Consider the following 26,549-nt stretch of genomic DNA (forward strand, 5'->3'; position numbering starts at 1 on the left):
ACCCCCAGCACATTCAGTTGCTACTGTGGTGCCCACCACCCTTGCTGCCAAGGTCAACAGGTCACCCAGTCTACTACCGCTCTTGCAGCTCAACTTGTAAAACTCCTTTAGCGTGCCCTTGGTGGTGCATGGACACCTGGTTGAAAGGGGGGGGGGGGGGGTTAGTGTCCTACAGTTCTTGCTGGGTTGGCAGGCTGTAACATTACAGGTGAGTCCTGCAAATTGTTTGGAAGGGCTGTGCCCTTCCCTTCCTTTTTTACCACTCCACCTTCTCCCTAACGACAGAAGAAGGACCATCTTTGTTTTTTGGCAGCTTGAAGGAGAGGCTCTTTTGGCCAAAGCAGCTATTGAGAGGGTGCCTGCTCGCATTGGCCTAGGTTTAGTCTGCCCTAGAACCTGGAGATAAATGGTAGTGTTAAAGCTCCAGAACACCTATTTCTATATACCCATCCTGGCGGCTCACTGATGTTACCTTCGGTGTGTGGTGAGAGAGGAGCATTTTCAGTTTGCTGTACTCTCCTTTGGTCTCACCAGTGCCCTTCTGGTGTTCCCGGAAGTGAAGGTGATGGTAGCAGAACATCTTCCGAGGCTGGGGAAGCAAATCTTCCTGTACATTGACGTGTATGGCTGCTGAAAACGGGCTTGCCCCAGGCTTTTGTCGACCTATCAACAATCTGAAGTCACACCTGACTCCTCCTCCGATACTACACTTCATCGTAGCTATTCTGAACATGGTTCAGTTTCATGCCTTTCCTCCGGGTAAGAGTCTGGGACATTCAGGCTATAGCGTTGATCTTTAGCCTCAGTTCTAGATCTCAGTGAGGTCGACTCTGAGGTTACTGGGAACAATGATGTCCTGCTGGTTGAGCATGTCAGGTGGCATATGTGGGCTCTGCAGTGGGATCTGAAGTCTCAGTGGGCCCAACATTCAGGAGACCTGTCCGATTTCAGACAAGACTGCAAAGGATCTGCAGTGATTAGTGCTGGACCTCTCCTTTCCCCTTCCCCTTCCACAGCTGGCAGTTGTGGCCAATTCGTCTCTTCTGGGCTGGGGAGGCCACCTGGGAGAGTCCTGACTCCCTATCAACGTTCTGAAGGTCGGGCCATCCACTTTGCACCAAAAGACTTCCTTCCATCGATTTAAGGTGCGACAGATTCACTTGCTCATGGACAACACCACCTACATGTGGTACTGCAAAAACAGGCAAGGTTGGGGCTAACCGACTGCATGCTAGGAGGCTTTGCACCTCTGGAAGTGGCTGGACCTCCATGGAATTTTTCCTGTGGTGATCCATCTAGCGGGATCATTGAATACCAGGGAGAAAAAAACTCAGCCGTTGGCGTCTCTTAAAATGCCAGTTAGACCCGGGGGGGTGGTACGAGGTCCCATCCGCAATTTATGATAACCTTGGCTTGATCTGCTCCCCACCACCAAGAATGAGCAAAGTAAGCACTTCTGTGCATTAGAATTTTCAAGGTGTCCCTGGTTCGGAGACCTATCCAAGTCCGAAGTTCCACTCGAGGCAGAATGTGCCATTCCATCTATACCACTCCTGCCCCCAGAGTTCTCAAGATCGGGAGCAATTGTACCCAAGTCATCCTAGTGGCTCTAGATTGGGCACGGAGAGTATGGTATCCAGAGCTCCTGTGCTTGAGGGTCTGTCTAATCAAGCTGCCCCTCTGGGAGAATTGCCGTTGCAGCAATAGGGCAGGGTTTTACACCTGGGCCTTCGCAATCTTCACCTTTTAAGCATGGAGATTAAACAGTAACAACTAAACACCTTTGGTCTTTCTTTGGGGATGGTTGATGGCCTTTTGGCAGCCAGGCATCCCTGGGATAAGACTGTATATTCATGTCGTTGGGACAAATTTGTGGACTGGTGCAGTTCTCTGCAGATTTACTCCCTCAGCCCATGTTGTCTGATTTGTTATTGTTTGTTTTGTCTTTAGCCTGCCAAGGACTTGCCCTGGGCACAATTAAAAGGTACCTCTTGACTCTTTCTGCTTTTCTGCAGTTGCAGTTCACCCCTCATCAGCCAGGCTAGCTTGAATCCAATGGCGCAGTGAGCACCAGACCTACATCTGAGCATACCATTTCCACTTAGGGCGACAAAAGCAAAAAAAGAACAGATGCTGAACAGTGTGACGGGGGTGAATGTTTGCATTGGTCAGCATTCCATCCATCTGTCCTTTTTGATTAGAAGGTGACACCCTTGTGCACACAAGTGAGAGACACTAGGATTCCTCTGATCAGAGGTACATTACACAAGGAGTGTATCGTCTATCCATATTATATAATGTGGTAATGCCCCATGCGTCCAGTGCTAACCGAGGGTCTTGGGATCATGAATCAGTTCTTGTAGTAAAGGGTAAATAGTGAGTTGATTCCCGTAATAGTGGTTGAGGTTCCCTAGAGGGACAAATGTTGGATACTTTGGTTTAAGCATAGTACAGGTAAAAATGGAGTTGAAGCTATCAAATTGCAGCCTTCTCCTACCAGTGCCAGTAAATAACCTATTAGCTGCTCACAAAGTGGGACCCGAAAGCCAGGCGCCGTATACATAGGGCATGCTTACTCTGTTTACACCACCACTCCTTAAAACAGGTGTGCTGAGCGCAAACTATCAAAGTGCGCCCTATTATATTGAATGTGCTGCCCTTGTGGCAGCTGCTTACTCCCGCTGCCCTGGGGTGTGGGGGGCTGCACATTCAAGTGGAAAAACAAGTAGCTTTGAAGCAGCCACTCTGTGTTTTACTGTGCAGGCTGCAACCATCCTGCACTTTCAAGGGGGATTAGAGATCCCCTTGCAGGCGAGTGCAATGAGTGCCTGCACCTGTCTGCAAAGGGATGTCTGGGGAATCCATAGGACCCCATTTCCCCTCTTTAGAAAGCTGCCATCAGGGGGCGCATTGTCAGTGGGCCACCTTTTAGGTGGCGCACTCTGAGTGTGCCTCCTGACAGCTTCTTTGCCTCTGCGCCCGCATCTGTAATACGGCGCTGGTGGAGAGGCAAAGGGATTCCCTCACTTGTGGGGAGCCACGCCCCCATGCAAATGAGGGAACTTCCTTTCGTGTTGGTGCTGGCGCGCTATATGTGCTCCAGTGCTTTCTGTTATACTAAAGTGCACATTCCTGTCGTGCCTCCGGGGCACTTTGTATAATATGGCCCCTGGTTGGCAACAAAAGGAAAGGTATGCACTGTTTACAAGAAAAGGGATAACTTTGGTCCACTTTGATTGCACCATTCCAGATGCAGCGCAGCTGAAGGGGTCGGCCTGTACCTCTGTACTTGCCTATTGGGCAACCAAGCTTTTCCATAGTAAAAACAAGTTCACAATTTTAATATCAGAACATGTAAAATTACGTGTTCCACCTGTGGGACATGTTGCACCCTGCCTTAGGACTTGATAGCCAAAGGGGTGGCTTACTATTATACTGGGGGAAGTCTGGCTTTCGCCATTACTTTAAATGGCAACGTCTGTCTGACAATTTAAACTGCTCTTGCAGCCTGCAAAATGGTGGGCAGGGGTGGATGGGGAGGGTGCAAGGGGGGGGTCTTCCACAGCACTAACAGTTTACAAACTATCCACCTACCTGGATACTTCACCACACCATTCTTCATACCATCAGGATGACTCCACCAGATTCTTACCCCTTTCACTTATTAATATAGGGGACAAGGCGTCTGATATTCTGCCGATCCATACCTCACCAAGTAAAGTGTTGCCATACCCACCGCAACATCTTTTAGACGATGATGACGATGATGCATACTCTCAAAACGAAGGAATGTTTGGGGCAGCTAGTAGCCCGTCCCAACTCAATGTCAAATGCCAAGAGTTTGATGAAGAAGAGGATCAACATTACCAGCCTAGTTATGCCTCAACATCTTATCCACAGACAGAACAACCATCGCCCCTTACTATGCCTAGCACATTAGTGGCAGATCTACAATATATGTTGAAGGATTACTATAAAAGATTTCCACCATCAACTCAGTCCACGCCACCTAGACCTCAGAGCTACCAGACACCTCGGCAAGCTCAGACTACTAATCTTTCCGAAACACCACAGGCTAGTATACCTGTAACTAGCCAAACTCCGGAAGCTTGCCCCTCGTCAGACGACGAAAGGGAAGAGGGCGAGCTAAGAGATTTGGCGGCTAGTGAATGGGATGATTATCTCGTTCCCACACCATCTCCACCTCCAGCAGGTCCAGTAGATTCTCCTCCAGAGGACATAGGAGGTTTCCATAATTTAATAGAGAGAGCGACGAAACGTTTTGGCCTTGCAATTGTTTCCCATGAAACCAAATGTTTTTTGTACGATTTTAAAGAGCCATCAAAGAGATCTGTAAGAGCCATTCCCATTGTAGATTTCTTATGGCAGGAGGGTTTGAAGGCAATGAAAAACCCGGCAACAGTGCCTTCACAAATGCCAAGACTAGAGAAAAAATACAAGGCCCCAGATGATTCTCCGGCCTGTCTAGTCTCACAGCCGAAACCTGACTCTGTTATATCACAGGCGGCTCAGCGACGTTCCAAAAACCCCTCCACACCTATTGCGTCTCCCCCAGACAAAGAAGGAAGGAGACTAGACAATATCGGCAATAAATTTTCCTCTGTTGCTGCAGTCACGGTTAAGGCGGCTAATTCCCTCTCCATCCTGGGAAGGTACGATCGACAAATGTGGGCAGACATGTCTACCTTTTTAGTTTTACTGCCAGAAGACGTCAAGGTGGAAGCAAAAAAGGTCTTGCAGGAGGGAGAAAGGGTCTCCGCAGAGATAATAGACAGCGCAATAGATATTTCTCTCACTGGCTTTAGACAATTAGCTGGCGCAGCAGTCCTGCGCAGACAAGGATGGCTTAAAGCTACTTCATTCAGACCAGAAGTCCAGACTCGTGTTCTCGACATGCCTTTTGATGGAGAGAGTTTGTTTGGCAAACATGTCGACGACATGTTGCAGGCTATCAAGACGGATACCGATACAGCAAAATCCCTAGGTACCCTGCAATATAAAAAACAACCTTTTCGTGGAGCAAGGGGTAGAGGTAATTACTCCTTTCGAGGTGGATACCAACAATACAGGTCACAATATCCATCTTCCTCCACAGGATCACAACATCAGTACCATCAGCAACAGCAGCATTATCGATTACCACCGTCCGCAGCTTAGAAACATCCAGCTAGAGGAAGAGGAGCTGCCCGAGGAAGAGATACAGGCAGGAAGCAATGACCCGCAGATCATCTCAATGCTTCCCCACCAACCAACATCGAGGGTCGGAGGTCGCATCACTTCCTATTTCCCCAAGTGGAAGGCTATAACATCGGACAGATGGGTTCTCGATGTAGTGGCCAGAGGTCATACTCTGGAATTCACACAAACACCACCGATTTTTCCTCCATCGGGCCCACCGCCTCCGAGGTTGAACCAACTCCTCAGGGAAGTAAGAATAATGCTAAGAAAAGGAGCAGTAGAACCAGTCCCTTTATCTCAAAAGAACAGAGGATTCTACTCCTGTTTTTTCCTTCTAAAGAAACCCTCAGGAGACTGGCGCCCCATCCTGGACTTGAGAGCACTAAACAAGTTTCTAAAGAAGCAATCGTTCAGGATGGTAACATTGCAGGATGTCCTGCGCCTGTTAAACACCGGAGATCGGATGGCATCCTTAGTCCTCCAGGATGCCTATTTTCATATCCCCATATATCGCAACTATCGCAAATTCCTAAGGTTCAGAGTAGGAAGTATGCACCTTCAATTCCGGATTCTACCATTCGGTCTCAAATCAGCCCCCAGAATCTTCACAAAAATGTTAGCTCCGGTAGCAGCACATCTTCGCCAGTCAGGTATCCAAGTCTTCCCTAACCTGGACGACTGGCTTATAAAGGCACCCTCAAAATCGCAAGTAACAAATCATATCTCCTATTGCCTTCAATTGTTACACAACTTGGGGTTTGTAGTCAACTACCAGAAATCTCAGCTCTACCCCAAACGGGAATTGAGTTTCTTGGGAGCAATTCTGGACACAGTCTGCAGCAAAGCGTACCCATCTCATGAGAAGAAACAAAAGTTAACCTCCTTGGCAGACAGGCTATCCAGAAAAAAGTTTGTTTCAGTCCGCATCTACAAATCATTGCTCGGAATGATATCATCATGCATTCCGCTAGTCCCAGATTGCAGGCTCCATATGCGACCCCTGCAAGAGCAATTAGACATACAATGGACCCAGGTCAACGGTTCCTTCGAAGACAAGATTCGCATAACGCCTCTAATGAAGAACACCATGAGGTGGTGGGCGACTCTAACCAATTTGTCAAACGGGCTGTCTCTTCTTCTTCAAACACCAAGTTACATAGTAACAACAGATGCCTCTCTCGAAGGATGGGGTGCACACTGCCAGGACCTGCAAATCAGTGGAATCTGGAATCAGAAAGAGGGTCCGCTCCACATCAATTATCTAGAACTCAAGGCAATACACTTAGCTCTAAAAGCTTTCTTACCAAAGATGCAAAGTTCAAGCGTCTTAATCAGGACGGACAACACAACCAGCATGTTTTATCTAAACAAGCAAGGAGGCACAAGATCCCTACAACTCTCGCAGCTAGCCCAACAAATTTGGACATGGACCATCAAGCACGATATTTCACTCAAAGCGGAGCATGTGCCAGGACAAACCAATGTTCTAGCAGACACCCTGAGCAGGACAGTGATTCCTTATCACGAGTGGGAGCTAGACCAGAAAACTCTCAACGGCCTTTTTCTATTATAGGGCAAACCGAACTTAGACCTATTTGCCACTCTCGAGAACAAGAAATGCCAGTTCTACGCAAATTGGCTTCCCCAAAATGATTCGTGGGGGAATGCATTTTCGATGAGATGGTCCGGAGTTTATGCCTACGCTTTTCCTCCGATCCCACTCATTCCGAGTGTCATCAACAAACTGAAGGCGGAGGGGTGTCGCCTTCTGCTCATAGCTCCCAGATGGCCCAGACAAGTCTGGTATACGGAGCTCCTCATGCTCTCAGAACGACCACATCTACGACTCAGACAGAGTCCTACTCTTTTAACGATGCACCAGGGACAAGTCAGACACCCAGATCCGTCGTCTCTTCATTTGTCGGCTTGGCTCCTGAATACAATGAATACTTGAATCTCAACATTTCCCTGGAGTGTAGAGACATCTTAGCAAAAGCTAGAGCTGACACTACCATCAAAACCTATAAGCTTAAATGGAAACGTTTTTGTATATGGTGTGCAGCAGAAGATATACATCCTTTGTCCTCTACTCCAGAACAGATACTTCCATATCTCCTGCTCCTGGCAAAATCAGGACTTGCATATTCTTCCATTCGGGTACATCTGGCAGCAATCTCCAGATACCGCAGATCACCGGACAGACTCTCATTGTGCTCCACAAGAATTGTCAAACAATTTATGAAGGGCCTTTTTCGGCTCTTCCCGCCAGTTAGAAAGCCTCCACCACTATGGTCCTTGAATGTTGTGTTGATGCAGCTCATGAAAGCTCCTTTTGAGCCGATCCACAAAGCTGACCTAAAATTCATCTCATGGAAAACCGTGTTACTGCTAGCTCTTACTTCAGCAAAAAGAGTCAGTGACATTCAGGCTTTCACTGTCAAACGGCCTTTCCTCCAATTCACAAACTCAGGTGTCATCCTGCAAACAAATCCTAAATTCATCCCGAAAGTTCCTTCAACGTTTCACTTAAATGAACCAGTCATCTTAAAAACCTTTTTTCCAAATCCGCAAACAGTAGCGGAAAAAACATTACATTCTCTTGATATCAAAAGATGTTTAAAGTTTTATCTACAGAAAACTCAAGCCATCCGCCAGTCGGATCAATTATTTGTAGCATTCGGCGGAACAAAAAAGGGGCACGCGGTGTCCAAACAGACTATAGCAAGATGGATTGGCCTGGCGATTCAATTCTGCCATTCAAAAGCAGGAAAACTGCTCCACACCAAGGTGAGAGCCCACTCTACAAGATCGGTAGCCACTTCAGCTGCACTCTTTGCAGGTGTACCACTACATAGCATCTGTAGAGCAGCAACATGGTCCAGCCAGCACACATTTACGAGGCATTACTGTCTAGAGGAAACTAACAATGTCGCTACAGCAGTGGGACAGGCAGTGCTGAGGCATCTATTTTGTTAAGGTGAGCCTCTTACACATCCCACCACCACACTTGAGGTATGTTCGTTATTGGTTCTTAGTTTCTTTAATAGCTACAGTGTGTTTTACTCTTATTTTGTGCTTCAGATTGTTCACTTTGTTATACTGCGTTAATTTGTCGTAGTCTTCATAATAATAACACAGATTGTGTCAGGATTTTCTGCCACACACCTGTTATTGCTCTTCTATTCGGATGTTTATCGATATAGATATATTCATATGTACGTGGATTTTTAAAGCTGAACTAAGGTGAATCACATCACGTATAAAATTACGATAGAATTACAGTCAATGTAATTCACTAATTAAGAAAACATTACTGCTCGTTATTCTGATTCAAGCATGTGAATCTATGAAAGATCCAATACTGGAGAAGAAAATTAGTTACTTACCTGTAACTGCAGTTCTCCAGTATTGGTATCTTTCATAGATTCACATGCGACTCACCCTCCTCCCCTCAGATGCTCCCCTGTTATACAGATATTAAACTTCACACTCCTACTAGAAAATCTGAGGGAATTCAGCCTCTGTTGGGAGTGTTTGGGAGGGGCTGAATCCTGATTGGTTGATACTGAAGTTTAGGTCTTTTTCAAAAAACAAGGTGGATAGACTGTAAAATACCCTATGAGGCCTACTAGGGCCTACTGGTTTTACTTTTACTGACTTACTGCTTTATGTATTTAAGTTTACCGTGAGGCTCCCACCTCGATGACGGGGATGATTCAAGCATGTGAATCTATGAAAGATACCAATACTGGAGAACTGCAGTTACAGGTAAGTAACTAATTTTCTTCCTAAGTCATAGTTCATCATTGTTGGCACATTGTGGATCTACCATTGAGAAGGCCCCAATTGAAGGAACCTCCTTCCTCCACAGTATTTGTGAGATGTTTTCTTTCATTGATTTGAAGCTTGATCATGTTTCCTTACACCTACATTATGAACTCGGTGTGCAAATACCTAAATAGCTGAAATCACCTTTGCTGATGTCTCGTCTACACCTCTTTTTCTGGAAGTGCATGTGCTTTTGCCAGTCCTAGAGGAAGGACGGGATTTCTGTAAAAAATCTCACTTACTGTTTTTTTTAGTTTGCTCTAAAGTCTTATTTAGAGTTTGATCAGAATAGCAACCACGTTTTGACGGAATACCTAGTGTTATAAACACTTAATAAAACCCTTAGTGTTGTAGTATCTAACTAGATCAGCCATGCCCCCCAATAGTAGATTTTGTGCACCATCACAACACTTTTCTAGTTGTGAGAGTTGAATTTTGTCAGAAGCCTTTCAGAAGTTCTCGGTTTCTGTAGCACCACACTCTTCTCTTAAGGAAGGAGTCAGTCATGCTTCTAGTCCAACAAACTGCAGTAGTTAGATACTCCCTTAAGCTGTAAAAGAGCTGATATTCTTGATGATTTTTTATTTTTAATTTTTTATTACCTGTGTTAATTTTCAGTTGACCTATGGAGCATGGATGTACTGCTACTGTGCATGTTTAGGTGAAGTGCTGTATAATCCCTGGCAGCCATTCTGTATCTAACGGAGAGAGGAAACCTTTATCTTTTTTTGAAAGCTGTGGGCTTTATTTTTTCTTTCATTAGCTTTTAGTATTCTTGAGCTCTCTTGATTTCTTGTCCTGTGGAAGCTACTTGTTGCCATCTACTGTATGCCCCCTTTGTTACTGAGTGCCCCCACCCCCATGTACCTTTGTGACCTAAGAGTTCACTTCCACAATTAACTGAACTGTTTTTATGTTAATGAAAAAGAAACATGGTTTTATGTAACATCAGTTGTTTACTACTTAGCCAGACCATCTGTATTTTAGTTTTTCCACACGGCACACAAAAGACCAACTAGTTGGTGAATATTGAGTGAAATTCCTCATCTGGCATTTTACACACCTACCATGTCTATGATTCCTACATCTAACTTTTTCAAAGTAATCAGTCAGTGCAAAAAAAAACAAATACACAGTCAGATTCCCTCTTTTGGAAATGGTACCTGACCATTAAATCGTGACCTTCTGGGGCTGTTAGGGTGGCTTGAAACAAAGTCAATTCCACCCATCTGATTTTCCTACTCCAACTGCATTTCAAGGGCATTTAAATCTAGACTCCAATAGATGATTTAGGAAGCCTGTTTTTTATGTTATATTATTTCAACCTTGTATATCATTCGTGCACCTCCGATTGCTTCTTGGTATTGGCTAAAGTAAGGTGGATTCCATTGAAACTGCCCACTAACCTCTCTGCTGTCTGACAGAGAGTCAGGATTTAGGCGGTGCTTAACAAGTGTATAACTGGCCAGCTCTAGGAGACCTTGTTGGGGGCTGAGCGTCAGCAGTATTTCTGTGTTAGATTCAGCCTACATGCGCTGTCTATTGTAGAGATGGTGAGCATTCCCTTACTGGAGGAGTCTGAGTAATGGCCAATGTTGGGCTAGATGAAAAAAAGTTAGGATACCTCTAAAAACTTACTGTGCGCCGCAAGCATGGGCAGTTGACGCCCGAAATTCAGACCTGAGCTGCTTGTGTTTTCCAAAGGTGATTATCACAGTTTTCCCAATACCTTCATAGAGAAACCATAGCTGTTGAGACTGAGCCCTATAGAAACCAATCACTGATTGCAACTTTCAAATCATTTGGCCTGTGACTGCTCATCAAGTTGGGTGTTTTTACTTGGTGGAACCAAACGTATGCTCTCTGCTCCACTTGCGCTATGGACCACGATTTTATGTCCATCTTACCTGTACCAGTGGCCCACTTCTATGTTGTGATTTCTGTTCTCAATCTCCTAAATGAACGGAATTTTCTGTCCTAGAGACTGTAGATGTCTCGGCTTCCTTCCACATAAATTCCAGTTTGTGGGTTTCCAATTCCTAATTGCAGTGTCAGAATTTGGTGCCCTCCTATCCTCTTAAGCTGCCTCAACATTAGGGATCATTGTCAGTGTTGATTTTCAAGAGCTAGGCATTTCAGGTAACTGCCAAAAGCTACTATGGAATCTAGAGTGCACAACACTACTGTGCTTTTGACATAAAAAGGCGATTCAGGGATCTGGGCGCTCCCCTGAAACTCTCCTTACAGCTGACTTTAAATCTCAGAGTATTGCTTGGTAGCTAGTGCCAACATTCTGAGTGATAGTTGGGTATATTTGAGTTATTTTGATACAGAACGAACAGAGGAGGCTGCTGTTGTAGTGTCTGAGAGGCCAATGGAAATGTTTTATACCACCATTTGCTGATCCTTTGACATTTTTATAAATAAACAACAACCCGTTTAGTGACTGTAAATATGGACCATAATCATCTGTTCCAAGGAGAATCAAATACAGATTAAAGACTAGGGGCCTGTTTTAGATATTGGCAGAGAGGATATCCATCACGGTTGTGACAGAGTAACCCATCTGCCGAAATATAAATCCCACTATGTCCTATGGTATTTAGATTTTGGTGGATGGATAGCTGTCACTGCTCTGACGGAGTAACCCCTCCATCAATATCTAAATCAGGCCCTCGTTCTGATTTTTGTTCTTCTAATAGCCACAGTTGACTTCATTTTCTGTTTGTGAGGAGTTGGTACAGCGTAGAATAACAGACTAAGAGTAGTGCAGTGGGCTATTGTCTCCTATAAACTACTGACTATTGATCTTTTATATCCACTTACACCGAAGAGTCTTCAGCTCAACAGGTGAGAGATTCAGGGATGCCATTTAAAAAAATAATACATAGTTGCCAGTTGTACATTTTATAGGTATGTAACTTATTTGCTTGCAGACTGAACAAGCATTGTGAATGATGGGTCCAATCCTGGAGCAATATAAAGCACACAAGATAAAAACTTGCAGCTGCCAAGCTCATGCAATTCATCCCTTCGGCCGCGTGTAAGATTTTGATATGCTGTATTATTTAGGGTCACTTATGAAAGAAGGATGTGCTTTTTGTTTTCTTTTTTGTATTATTTTGGAACAATGAAAATTTGGTGCAGTTTGTGCTGGAAACGTGACCACCTTCACATCATTATTTGAAAAGGCTACAGTTTTGTGATGCGTTGTGATACTGAACACTTAAGTGTGGTTGTTTATAGGTGGCCAGCATAAGCAGCCCCTCCCAAATCATTATTATTCAGTTCCCTCAGTACAAGGCAGGACCATTATTGCTGCAGGCTGAGTCACTCTGTTGAATATATTTGTAAGGCCACGATTAAGGTAGTTCCATAGAAACCCTCCCATGTGAATGTAATGTTCTTCCATGGTTCCTTAAAGTGTTTTTTTTTTTCCCAGACTCACCCGGTGTACATGGCTAAGCTAATCTTCCAGATGCCACAGAACAAGTCAACGAAGTTCATGGAATCTGTCATTTTCTCGCTGTACAACTATGCCTCCAACCGAAGAGAGGCCTACCTACTGCTCCATCTCTTCAAAACAGCTCTTGAGGAGGAAATAAAGTAGGTTTTGCAGTGTTTGCTTATAAAATTGAGTAAGGAAATCTAAAATATGTATAGGATCGACTGTAGAATTTGACAGTCTGGCTGACTTTTCCATAGATGGGAAGCAAACCTTCAATTTGATCCCTACCTGTTTGTTGTCTATCAAGGTTGATGCATTTTTTCATATTTGGAGTGAAGTAAAGCAGCAGAGATCCCCAAGAACACATCTCTGGATACTTCATGACCCTGACGGATTGCATAAGCATCTTGCGTGCAGACTCTTTCTGCATCAAAACAGACAGCTGTATTTAGAATTTTTTTCTTTCGGCCTCTTGTCATCTTCAGCTATTTAGTGAAAGTTACTGAGAATAATTTTGTATTTTAGCCAAATTGTGGCATCCTCTTACAATTGTGCACACTTTACAAGCATTCCTATCAAGACGGGGCTAAAACCTGACCTTCCCTAACTACACTTGGTCACTAGGAACCATCTCATCAAATATGTGAGCATACATATTGTGACACAGACAGCAGGAAACACTCTGCACATTTAAAACTGTAACTATGCAATAGTGGTGTTAAATCTCATTATTAATTAGCTGTCTTGTTCCCTAGGTCTAAAGTGGATCGCATCCAAGAGATTGTGACTGGGAACCCAATGGTCATTAAGTTGGTGGTGAGCTTTTATCGTAACGGTCGAGGTCAGAACGCCTTGCGAGAAATCTTGGGAAACGTGGTAAGGGATGTGCTGCAGGATAAAACGCTCAACATCCGGACCAACCCAGTGGACATATACAAGGGCTGGATCAACCAGATGGAGTCTCAGACTGGTCAGAAAAGGTAAGGAGGCTGGCTAGATTTGTGGCTACCTTGGGTCACCTCTGTAATTCTAGTTCTAATTATGGCTAAAATATTGTGCATTGGACCTGGTTTTGATGTAACAGTTTTTGCACGTTTTAAACTCTAAATTATATAAATCTTTTAGTGCGCCCACACTTGTGAATTTAGAAATTCCTCTTCCATGTTGAACATGTGAAGTTTATACTGTGTTCTAGTGCATGTGTTTAGGGGTTTTATGCTACGGTTTTGGATGACCCGCACATCAACATATTTTTCCTGTAGATTGTTCACACAGGAGTGGATCTTTTTACTCATAAAAATGAAGGTTTAAAGAGTATTATTATCGGTGCTTCCAATCTAGTTTGGACATTTACTGCATTTTGTGCTTTATGCTAGGTACTGCTTGTTTTACTTTTCAAATCCATTATTGTATAGGGAATATATTTACAGTGTAAATCTAGTCTGACTAGACATGGGAGAGCTTCAAATACTACCAGGGATAAATGTAAAATCCATGCACAGTGGCATTCACATAGGTTCAGCCAGTATTGTGAGTGAAGGTGGTCATCTTGGTCCTCTCTATCTGCTGGTCAACTTGGGAGACAGTGAGTCTTGCCTCTCCTTGTAGGACAGTACCCCTGTGCACTGCGACTCTTGCAGCAACCAAGGTTTGTTGATCCTGGCTCGTAGGGATCTTCAGGCTTCAAGTAGCCCCAGCACTTCACCCTTGCACAGACACTCTCCCATGCTGCTCCAGTGACGTGGAGCTCCTCTGTGTGTGCGGACTGGGCCTCACTACAACTTACTGTGCCTGCTGCCAGTGGGTTGCCTGTGGGGGACTGCAACTGCTGGCTCTCACGACTGCTGCGGGTGAGTCTGGAGTCCCCTCCAAGGGTTGTCACCCTGGATCTTGCTGGTCCTCTTCTCTGCAAATCGTCTTCTACCCAGATTTGCATTTGCCAAGGCCTGTTGGTGGGGGGTCCCTTAGTTCTCCCAGCTCCCTTCTAACTACTCCACATCTTTGGGTGGGGGACCTCACTTCACATTCCTCTATTTCAGTATAGGGTTTAACCCCCCCCCCCCCCCCCCCCAATAGGGCCCGAGCTATTTCCTACTCTTTCTTGCAAATACTTGTTGTTTTTCCATGCGAATTCCTAAGTGTGTGTGTGTGTGTGTGTGTGTGTGTGTGTGTGTGTGTGTGTGTGTGTGTGTGTGTGTGTGTGTATCTCCAGTTGGGGGACTTGCCTTTTAAGTAATTGAGTTCAGTGCTACTGTAATAAAGTACCTTTATTGTTGAAACACTGTATGGTTCCTTTCATGTGTGATAAGTTGCTGTGTGACTGCTGTGATCTAGCAAGTGCTTTACACTCCTCCTAGATAAGTCTTTGCTGCCTGCCACAGCTATGACTAGAGAGCCTTGGCTTCCTAGACACTGTCTCACTAAGAGGGAGGTGCCTGGACCTGGTATAAGGTAAATACACCACAGGTGTCCACCACACACCAGCCCAGCTTCTTACAGGCAGGATACCAGTGGACCTAAGAAACATACACCCAAAGCTCATCTTACTTCAGGCCTTGGAAGTAACCCTGCAAAAATTCCCTGTATCTGCTCATCGGCCCCCTTTCCATTTAACTTTAGTCATCAACCCTACCTTGGTAGGGTAGTCACCTCCCCCTGTGATTAGTGCATGTTCTTTTGCACCAATGTCTAAAACCCCACTAGAAAACATATTTGCACAACCTCTCTACCTCCTGACACTGGTAGCTATTGCCATTTTACAGAAGGCTTTTGCATTACTTTTCGTTAATGCAATTTTCTTTGGGTCTTCCATTTCAAGAGACAATTTGTATCGGAAAACTCCATACTTTTGTAAAAAGACTGTAGATGTGATAAAAAGTGCCAGAAACACTCCACGCTGGATCTGATTGCTCAAAATTGGAGGGCTAAAAGTATACTATACTTTAGGGTAGTTAGTTTGTTTCCTCTTTGGAACAGATTATCCATCTCCAGAAAGCGTGCACTGATATTATACTAGTAAGATATTGTTCTGGTTAACATTTTGTTTTATTTATTTATTTTATTTATGTTTTTATCATGGAACTTTCTTTTTTGGTCTTTTTCGATCTGATGATTAACTTGATTAAGCAAGCTCAGAATCCACTGTGTTGGATTATTTGTGAAAATAACTTATTGGCACGAAAGTAACTGATTAGTAAAGTTCAGCTATAAATGCTTGTGTTTTTTTATGCTAGCTGGGCGTTTAATAATTCTAGTTTGTTTTTAATCATTGTTTTAATTTCTTCTCCTTGCAGCCAGCTCCCTTATGATGTTAGCCCTGAGCAGGCACTGAGCCATCCTGAGGTCCAGAGACGTCTCGACATATCGATTCGTAACTTGATTGCAGTCACGGATAAGTTCTTCTCCACTATCACGTCCAATATTGAGAAGATTCCGTATGTATCTACAAAGTCAATCTAAAATCAATTTATTGTGTAGCATTAATCCTCTGACCTTTTTTTAGCAAGCCTTTTTATGTGGCTCTGGCTGTACCTGTCAGAACAGTGATTAAAAATTGCATCTGTATGGTACAGCAGACATTTTAAAGATTATAACAACTCTAATGTCACTGATAAGTCTCGACAGTTTGAAGCCCAATATCTCCTGGTAAATTTTGAAATTACTTTCAAGCTTGTATTACGAAAGTGAAGAGATGATTTGGTAGCATAACGATTGCTGTCAAACAGTGCATTATTATAGAATTGTGTGGTTTTTTTTTTTTTTTTTTTTTTTTTTTAACTCTTCTCCTTTGCAAGAGAAGAATGGTCATAGAACATGAAAAACGTGACCTAAAGCTCTCAGGACTCGAAATCATAAAAATGCTACTAGACCTTCAGATTGAGTAACTTGAAAAACCTACTTGACTGGTAAATGGGTCTCAAATTGTGTGATCCTAGGCAAATATTTTATTTTACAGAGTCGCCTTTTCCTTCTATTCTCACATATTGAGAGTACTTTCAATATGTGAGTTCAGCTCTTTTGTGTCATTAAATAGACTAAACGTTTGCTCTATGTTCATTAAGAATCTATCCCACATATAGAGTACACGTGATCCATGATTTGCCTATTACTTTACTGATGACATTGCCATCAGGGCAGGAGCATTTCTCAGTTTGTTTACACATTATCTTTTAATAAATATCACTAAAGCATGATGTGGTAGGTCACTGTTATTTACAACACGTACATTTCCAAGAAATCTTCAAAAACCTTCCCACTAACTTGCAGCATTACAAATAAATATAGAGTATTAACAATAATGTGTGAAAATTGGATTTCAGAAAACATATTTATCATTTGCACATCACCAAGTAAAGTGTTATGATTTGTTTTCATCCTAATAAAAAAAACTTAAGCACACAGAAATGCAAAAAATGGGGTTTCACAACTACTGAAATATATTTTGAAATGTTTGTACAGCCTTTCAGTTCACATTATTTGTACCGCAGGTCAGCCAGTTTTCCTTAAAAAAAGACTATGCTGGAACTCTTCAGTCAGAAGGAAAAGTAACTGTAAGAAGACAAACTAACTTTTGTCCTCTGTCTCTGAACACAGAGCAAATGTGACAAGATAAAAGTTTAAAGGCATCTTCACTTTCTGACTAAACAGGACACCTGTCCTTTGTCAACTCACCAGAAGGGGCGAGTAGGTCCTAAAAATAGCTTGACCTGATAAAATGTGACTCGCCATAGCGGATGGGCGAGTAGACTTATCGAGGCCTGTCTCTGTATTTGCACTATTTTCTAAAATTATTTACACAGGCCCTATTTAAGTCTGATTATTTTCTACATATTTGATGCTGGGATCAGTCCTCTAAGCTCTCTTGCAGTTAGGAGCAGAATTGCCTTGTTTCTCTGCTATATGTTAAAGAATTTATAGCTATTGGGTTGATCAGTGTAGTCTCTTACTGTATCGGTACCATTTCTTGTCTGAATGAAGGGTGCTTCCGAGTCTGTGATCAGTCTTGTCAGATGTTTCACTGTATGATCTTGTCTATAGCCTGGGTAGGATACCCCAAAATGAATTTTTCCAACATATGTCTTCTAAAGGACACAGTAACTGGAGTGAGCACTTCTGAAAAAGTTACTTATCTTTGATAAAGCCTTTTCTGGTAGAAACCCTATCTACCCGGATTCCTTACCAAAGAATATTCCCCAGGCATCCAACTGGAATAGAAAATCCTGAGCAGTATCTCCGAGAACCAGTAGGAGGCGTGTATCAGCTCGCTGTCGGCAGTGACTTGTGTGGTGCCTATATAGGCACCAACCAGGCATGTTGACATTGGTTTCTTTCTTGACTATTTCCGTGCCACAAATGTGAAGTCAGATTAGATTGAATGACCTGTGTGCTGAATCTAACAGTATGTTGGAGAAGTGTCTGTGTTGCAGAGTGGGGAGGATGAGATGGCCAGTGAGGAATCTGTAGTTAGTCTGTATCCGGAAAGGTGGTACCGAAGGCAAATAACTTGTTCTTCTGATAGAGACTTCTAACTGCAGATTCCTCACCTTAGAATAGATACCCAAGCAAAACCTCCCCAGAGGTGGGATCTGTGACTGGCTCATCCTAGAAAATCCTGGAGGACTGAGCTGGCAAAATGCCTCTGTAGACGGACCTGACTGTCCAAGCAGTAGTTCTTAGTAAATGTGTGGATTGACACCTATGTAGCAGCTTGATAGTGTGCTAATGCAGTAGTAGGGGCCTTGGCCCTGATGGAATGGGTCCACAAGCCCTTAGGAGGGTGCATCTTAGCTAAACCGTATTTTGATGCAGAGTGCTTCTTAGGTAATCCAGATTTTGATGCAGAGTACAATCCATTGAGAGATGTTTTGTTTCTGCACTACCTTGACACTTTTCCTTCACTTTATGCAATGAAGAGCTGGTCGTACATGTTGTAAGCCCTGAGCGCTGATCTGGCAACCTCAGAAAAGCTGATATGGCAAAAATGTAACGATTAGATGGTGCCCAGGGCAAGGTCTTGCTGGGTTAAAGACCACATAAACAGTGGGACCTTCAACAATTGGGCTGAAATTGGTTCAAGATGACAAGATGGACACCAAGCCACAAATTTGTCACAGCAGCAGGCCTATACAGCCATATTTGAGAGACGTCTGGATGCCAAGATATCAGATTATTGGAGACACATCAAAGGCATTTAACTGCCACTGCACATGAAGGTGCAGTGTGCGTAGGTCTAGGTGTACCCTGCCCTGCTAATTCAATAGGAAGGTCCTCCAGGAGGGACAGCCTGATGAGGACAAATGCTCATGCTCAGGAGTTCGGGATACCAAACTCTCCTTCCTCAGATCGGAGCCACTAAGATGACCCTAGCCCAATTAGTCCTGATCTTTTTCAGACAGGCATCCAGGAGCCCCTGGTTTCATTCTAAATGGAATGCATATGAGTGTGAGCAGCTCTGGAAAATCCAGTGCACAGAAGTGCTGACATTGATTGTTCTTGCCAATGGCGAATAGATCGAGCCAGAAGCAATCCTGTGCCATGTCTGGATGTAGACACCATTCATGATTATCAAGGCATCAGCGACGGCTGAGGCAGTCTTCCCAGATGTTCAGAGATCCCATTAGATGCTGCCCAACCAGGAAGATGCGCGGTCACTCCAGCCAGGGCCCGAGGCGCAGGGCTTCCTGGCACAGGTCCATCAAAGCACATGACGGGGGTACACATGGGTAGACTGCATTCACCCACTATTTTCATAGGGTGCACTCCTTCCACCGTGCCAAGAAGCTGGGCCTCTCTGAAATAGTCTGTGTGTAATTTTCAGACACCAGGACACATTCAGCAGTGCCTGCATGTTGTCTGCTTTTGTTCAAAGCACTATTGTGCAGGATGCAAGGGGGATCTGCATTTTTTAAATACCTTTTGGTCCTAAAACACTGGCCAAAGTTAAGGGGCCATCAAGTCTTCTTTTTTTGGGAATCCAGTCTAGGGGAGCCTCACACCTAGATGCAAATGAAATGGTGGGAAAACAGGCACACAGCTAGTTATTGCTTCACAAGTACTTAAGGGAGTCATGGTTTTTGACTTTGTTCAGTTCCTCTATATAAGATATGCACGCACTGTAAGAATGTCATATGTGTTAGTATGTCCCAGTATTTTCAAAAATAATTTAAATTCCACTAATTTCTTATTACGTTTATTGCTCTACTCATCCCAATGCAGGGCATCAGAACACTTTACACCACACTTGTACACTATATATTGACAATAAATTGCGTATGTAAATCAATGTAAAGGATGTCGCATAAAACAGCAAGGGATACAAGGTGTAGTAGTCACATGTCCTTCATAGCTCATTGTGCTATATTCTGATTACAATTTATTAACTGCAAGTAACAAAAGGATCTTGGTTTTAAAAGCAGTAATCCACTTACCTATCTACATAAAACAAAAATCTGTTTTCTGTATGTTACATGATGTACATGCACGCAGCACATTAATCCTTTATGCTACTTTGAGTCAAGACTCTACAAAACCCAGGTCTCTCCAGCAAATGTTGGCCTCCAGAGTTATATTATAATTATTATTATTCCCTGAGAATTACTTGGCACACAAAGATCTCTGCAGGGCTCACCTTAACTCCATAATTTACTGCCACATTTCTCCTTTTTGCTAATTTCTTCCAGATTTTCTTCTTAAAAATGTGTACATTGAGGCCTAGATTTTACATCAGGGTTGCGTCCCTTTTTTGACACAACCCGCTGCACAATCTTATTTGTTACATCTTTTAATGCTCTTAATTTACCCATGATATTCCTGCTAAACACATGTGAGATAGAGCTGGTGCCCCATAAATGGAGTGCATGGCCACACAATTCATTCAGTTGTGCGGGTGTTGCCCTGGTGCCAGGTGAAGTTGAGGAGGGGTGGAGCGGACCTGGCCTTTGGCTCTGTAGACTGCATTCAGAAGGGTCACCTGGAAGGAAGGGATCGAGGGAGGGAGTGAAGAAGTATGCTTGAGCTTCTTCTTGTGCTTGTTTGATTTACCTGGCTTTGACGAAGACTTGGTCTTCAACGACTATTCACGAGACTGACTCTGTAACTGTTCCTTAGATCTTTTTGCTGAATCCTGACTGGGAGCGATAATGCGCTGCCTCATGTCATGCAGTAGGTGATTCTAGGAGCTTCATGGCTCTCTCTCCTGAATCACCTACTGGTGCATCGACCAGTAGTTGGCGCAGGCCCCGATGTCATGAACTGACTATACAGGGATCAGAAACACCAATCTGTCTGACATTCCTCACAAGGCTTAGAACCCGTGGATTTGTTAGAAGATATATTCCTAGCAGACTGGGAGCAGTAGCTCAAAAAGTAGAAAAAAGAGTCAAAAGGTGACCAAGGTAGCTCTTCGGATCTGCGCTGTGAGCGCGGAATGAAAGTAAGTTAAGTCAGTACGACTGAGTGGTACCTAAATGGGCACTGTGTATGCAATTTCCAACTTGGAGCTGATCGACATCACATGCCTGCAGTAGGGGTACTGGTCCAGTTTTTCTGGATACAGTCCTACACCAGGGGAATATTCTAATGCGAGTGATCTTCTGTTAGAAGTATCTATCAGAGCATATTTGCCAATAAGACAAGAAGAATCTCAGTAGGCCCTATACAGTAAAGCGGATGCCAAGCCTGGCACTGATGAAAATCTTTGGAAAGTAGGCACTAACTTGGATCCACTTGTGAGAAGGTGTTTACCTACCTCTCCTCTATCACACTCTCCTGAGTATTCTTGAATGTTGACTACTTTTGATAGTAACATCTGCCATAGTGACATAAACCAGGCTCTATTGATTCCCATTCTGGCTCCCATGACTAAACCAAAACCAATTTCACCGCCAGGTGGAATGACTCCACAGAAGCCTTCGACCTATCACCAATCTCATCATGTTTATTCAGTATACTCCTCAGAATATTTCTGGGTATATTTAGCAACTCTCTGAAACCCCGTATTTCATGTAACCAGTTATAAAGCAGTTTATTTAGAGTGCATTCTCTCTCAACCAAGATTTAAGAGCCTGGGTCAGTTGTATTGGGGATCTGAATATTTGGTAGATATTCTGAATTTTGTTTTCATAATTCTAAATGGCTTTGTAGTGGCATGGAGTTATTACCAGAAACAACTGTCTAATGCTGTTGTGTACTGTATTGGCCCTAAGACAGATAGGTGGGTGGATGGATGATTACAACTATAGACATACACCATAGGACTGCCTCCTTTGTAGGTACTCTGACATTTAGCATTATTTGTTCTGTGAAGACAGATTTAGTCTTGTGGTGATCTGTTCTCCATTTACTGCACTAAATCCAGCAGGCAAAATCCTAGGAGTTAGATGAAAGAAGATGGTGGTGGAAGGTTGTTGATGGTTTAAAATAGTCTGTAGTTCACCTACCCATAATGGCTGTTATCTACACCATACTCCAAATTGCACTACCTAACTAGCAGAAAAGAACAACCACTAGGACCGTGGTGATCCTCTGTGTTTATACTGTTATCTAGTGTTGGTAAAAAAATAAAAATAAAAACTTGACTGAATTCTAATTAAATTGTAAATATGTGGGGGCTCACAAAGAACTTGAAGGAACTTGAATAAGAGTGCCTCATATCTATCCTTAAGAGATGAATGGTGAGGGGCGGTGTCCTACTTTTAAATCAAGGCTGAAGCAATGGTGCACTGTACTGACCAAGCACTGCCATATAAGCAACAGTGTCCTTAGTTTTGGAGTGACACTCCACTGGAGCCAGGGAGTCCAGCAGCTATTTTGGTCCCATACTGCAGTGCTTGTTAGCTCCCCTACCCTACTGATGAAAGCAGAACTTAGAAAGGTTATTTGAAAACAACACCCAGCCTACTGTCATCCACAGTGGTGTTACGGCTGAGAAGACCGTTATGGGAACAGTCGGTCAAGAATTTTTAACAGCTGAATCTCCATGACATCGCCCACAATTAAACCAGAACAAAATTTACTGTACTCCTCTAGAGAAACTAATCAAGTTTGATAACTAAGAAGCACATGGGTCCTCCCCGGAAGGATCATGTACACCCAGTGATTAAATGGTGAAACTTTTAATCAGCAGAGTTAATGCAACTGACTTTGTGCCCCTCCTTCTGTTAAATGGGGTCTCTAAAAGGTTTGCAGAGCATAGCACAAGTGAAGTTCGTCAACATAGCTTCAACTGCAACCTCAATGATCCCATAAGCATCAATTAAATCAACTCTATCTGTAAGCTAAGAGTGCACTCCTAAAGTGGAGTGGTACATCAGAAATGTCACCGAAAAAGTATGTGCTCAAGTGCTTTCCTCCAGAGGAGAAAGAATGTAAAGAACCTTGCCTGTGCCGTGAGGGTTATGAATGTTTTCCATGAGAGCTGCTGAGCTTAGCAGTTTATGGGGTTGCTGCACATATACCCTGTCCTCCTGATACTTTCATAAATGTAGTACAAGAAGGCTGCAAGTAGCCATGTCTCTGCACACCAGTATGGCTATGAATTGAGTCAGCTGTTGCTATTTTTGTGCGCTTAATGGTACATTGCTCCCATCTAATGCCTTCAGTCTCTTGCTTTTCCCATTCATTTCTATATTGCGTAGCAGCATATGACTCTGATTTTGACATTTTGATGGGGTGTTCTATTCAAGCCATCAAGATTTTTCACAATAAAGATGGTTAACAGCACCTGTTAGATTAGAGCAGGGATCGGAGTTGTTTAAACAATCTTTTATGGCACAGGTAAGTTGTGAAAATCTTAGTTTAAAATTTTGTCACAGACATTTGCTTTTTTTTCATCCCATATGTCCTTACATATCTAAGGAGACCTTAAATAAAATTGACCCGAAAAAAGTTTCGAGCTTTTAATACAGATCTTCCAAAAGAGTGCAGAATTGAGGACCATTTGTTTCAGCTTCTTGGGCACTAAGTCAGAGGTAGAGTTTTGATGCATTTTGCCATTTAACAGGTTACTTGTGGAGCACATGTTCACCCTTCAGGATATTTCTTGGCTCCACTGATGGAAATTGGATGTTTATTGCAACCTAACTCTGTTATTCAGTTTATTAATGTGGACGAGCTACAATTTGAACTGTGACGCTGGGATCAAACACAGATTACTACAGTGACTACACTAGACCATTGAGCACCTTCGTGTGCTCAAACCACCTCCTAGCACCTTGCAAATTTCATAAATGTGTTACTGGATGAGACGATTCCAGTGGTGGAACGCCTGAGGAAATTCAAGGGGTTTGGGTATTTGATAGAAGTCATGGAGCAGAAATATTTAAATAGAGCTTAGGCTTTGGACCCAAACTTGTGGGCGAGGGTCCTTATGAAAGCCATGAGTGAAATTAATCAATATTGTTTATGTTCAGTACATTATGCATTTTCTTGGTTTTGCAAATGTCCACTGTTTTTATTACAAAGGTTATGGCACTTGCCAAACTTGTTTAATCTTTGTGGGAGAAATTAGATTTTTGGATGTTGCAGTACCTCAGGTTATTTTTTTATTTGCAGATAAGTGTGGTTGTAATAAAACAGGTATTTTAAAATGAAATTATTTTTGCATCTTATCCTTGTACTTGATTCCTTTTTTAGCTCATGAAGCAAGTAGTTAAATTAATTGAATTAAGATTGACAATTTGTTGGAAGAAATATTCTTAGGTTTGCTGGTGATCAATGCTTTGTTTTTGCATAGCTGTGTCAACATCCTTACCACTACTGAGTATGGTTGATATAATGTAGGGGACATTTTGCTATGTTCGTTTACCACTTTCATGTTGAGAGGGGAAATTAATTAAACCTATGGGCCATGTATATACCGCATCTTAAAGTGGTCACTTTGGAAGAAATACTTTTGTGACTGTGCAACCTTTACTTCAGAACCACATTAATGCACGTTGTTGAATAAAGATTAAGGAATATTCAAACCTAGCCTGATGGTTAGGCGATGTTTCAAAAGATGAGTCTGCAGGAAGTCTGTGTGTTTGTTTTCTGAAAATGTTACTTATTCAGAACATACACAGAAAGTTCATTCTCTTTTGGGACCTTTCAAGAAATTGGTAATATATGCAGTAGCACACTGTTAATGACTTTAGACATATTTTGGTGCTCAATCCTTGGTATGCAGCTGCGGAGACTGTGGGCTGGTAATTGGATTAGTCTTGGCAAAGTTAACCTGTCTATCAATCTATCAGACTGTTTTGTTATCCAGGTTTAGGAGAAGCCTTTCTAATCATTGGACATGCTGTATTTCTTTAGGTATGGCATGCGTTATGTTGCTAAAGTGCTAAAGAGTTCTTTGACTGAAAAGTTTCCAGATGCTGCAGAAGAAGACATTCACAAGGTATGTTAAGCTTCTTCTTTTCTTGCTTCTATGAACTTGAATCTTGTCTTAAAGAAATTAATGTTTTAAGTTTGTAAATATGAATCCACTTCTAACCGGTAATCTTAAATTGGACATAAAATCTAACCTCAAGATTGTCTTATTCTAGAATTTCTACATATAGTAGCTCCTGAGGTGCATGTTTCTGGTGCCTTTTATTGAGCAGATAAACTAAATATTACGTTGGGTAAGGGACTTGCGTGACTTAAATATTCATGTCTTTAAAGAAGAATTAGTTTGCACGCTTTAAGCATCCAAGTAGTCAATTAGTACCCTTTTAAGCAACAACCTGTAAATTAGCATAAAGAGTGCTCCTTGAACAGCTGACCAGTAGACCATGTCTGCCCTGTTTATAACCATTTGGCATGTGGGATACCTTATCTTTCCTAGTGTTCCCTGCAGCACTTTACTATTTGGTTATATAATGAAAGTATGAAGGTTACAATTTTGTATTATTTGTCATGTGCAGCAATACCTTAAGAACTGTTTCTAGATTCAACAAACAGAACTTTTGTTAAACATTACATCACATATATAGTGACAATACCAAGTTGCGTCTTGAAAATTAAAACACAAAATCTTAAACCTCACCCTAACTAATTCTTACCTTGTGGCAAACAGTGTCCTTCATCTTGGGGGGGGGGGGGGGGGGGGGGCGAGTGTGTGTGTGTGTATGTGTATATGTATGTATATATATATATTAGGCTCACGTTTTAATCAAAACCAGAGAAATTCACTGGTTACGGTTAGTTATTTCAAGTAACTAACTCCTGCCCTAAGCTAACTGTAATTTGTGCCATCGCCATGCACTGCTAATTACCCCGCAAATTACAGCACTCATGACATCTTTGATAAAATTTTTGATAATGTCACTAACATCTGCAGTAAAATTAATGATCAGATAACTGTGCATGGCAGCGCGAGTTATACCTTAGAGTTTTTACAAGTAACTATAACTTCCGCCCTAACAGGTCAATTTTATACGATTAAAATGTGAGCCTAACTATAATGTTCCTGTAACTTTTTTTTATTTTTATGAATGAATTTATATATATATGCACTTTTCATGAGCCCACTCCCATACTGCTAATCTCATGCAGGAAGACCCAAACCCATGCATTTCTAGCTCTCCTAAATTGGCAATCACCTGGCTTACTAAGTCACTTCTTTGAAGGTTTACTCAGTAGCTATCAAGGCCTGTCAAAAGAATGCTTCCTAAATCTTTCTGGTTAAGTATATTTTGGTAAGTTTTATAAAACAGACTGCCCTAAACTGGTTACCGATTTTACTGCCCTTTGTGATGGGCCCTTACGACTGCAAGCACAAACCTGGAGTCCATAACTGATCCTGCAAAAGTTCTTCCCTAATGGCTAAGACTGCACACACTAAGGGCCTCATTACGAGTTTGACGGAGGGGATTACTCCATCACAAACATGACTGATATCCAGTCTGCCGTATTGCGGGTTCCATAGGATACAATGGAACTTGTAATACGGTGAGCGGGATATCAGTCATGTTTGTGGTTGAGTAATCCCCTCCGCCAAACTTGTAATGAGGCCCTATATCTGGAAGTTTGTCAATACAGTTCAGTGTATAAAAGAGTGGTCACTTTAAATCAGGCCGTATTTTGCTACCAAAAGTCACGCTGTTTGATT

General features: G+C 42.7%; 1 protein-coding gene across 1 annotated transcript in view; it reads left to right on the forward strand.

Annotated features, from left to right (window-relative positions):
- IQGAP3 (IQ motif containing GTPase activating protein 3) overlaps positions 1 to 26,549 on the forward strand; it is a 158,035-nt gene that overhangs the window by 75,329 nt on the left and 56,157 nt on the right. Inside the window, exons 25-28 of the mRNA XM_069218034.1 lie at positions 12,470 to 12,633; positions 13,231 to 13,455; positions 15,769 to 15,909; positions 24,770 to 24,854. Coding sequence (XP_069074135.1) covers positions 12,470 to 12,633; positions 13,231 to 13,455; positions 15,769 to 15,909; positions 24,770 to 24,854 — 615 coding nt within the window. The remainder of the gene's footprint in view (positions 1 to 12,469; positions 12,634 to 13,230; positions 13,456 to 15,768; positions 15,910 to 24,769; positions 24,855 to 26,549) is intronic.

This window comes from Pleurodeles waltl, chromosome 12, assembly GCF_031143425.1.
Source record: "Pleurodeles waltl isolate 20211129_DDA chromosome 12, aPleWal1.hap1.20221129, whole genome shotgun sequence".
Lineage (NCBI taxonomy): Eukaryota > Metazoa > Chordata > Amphibia > Caudata > Salamandridae > Pleurodeles > Pleurodeles waltl.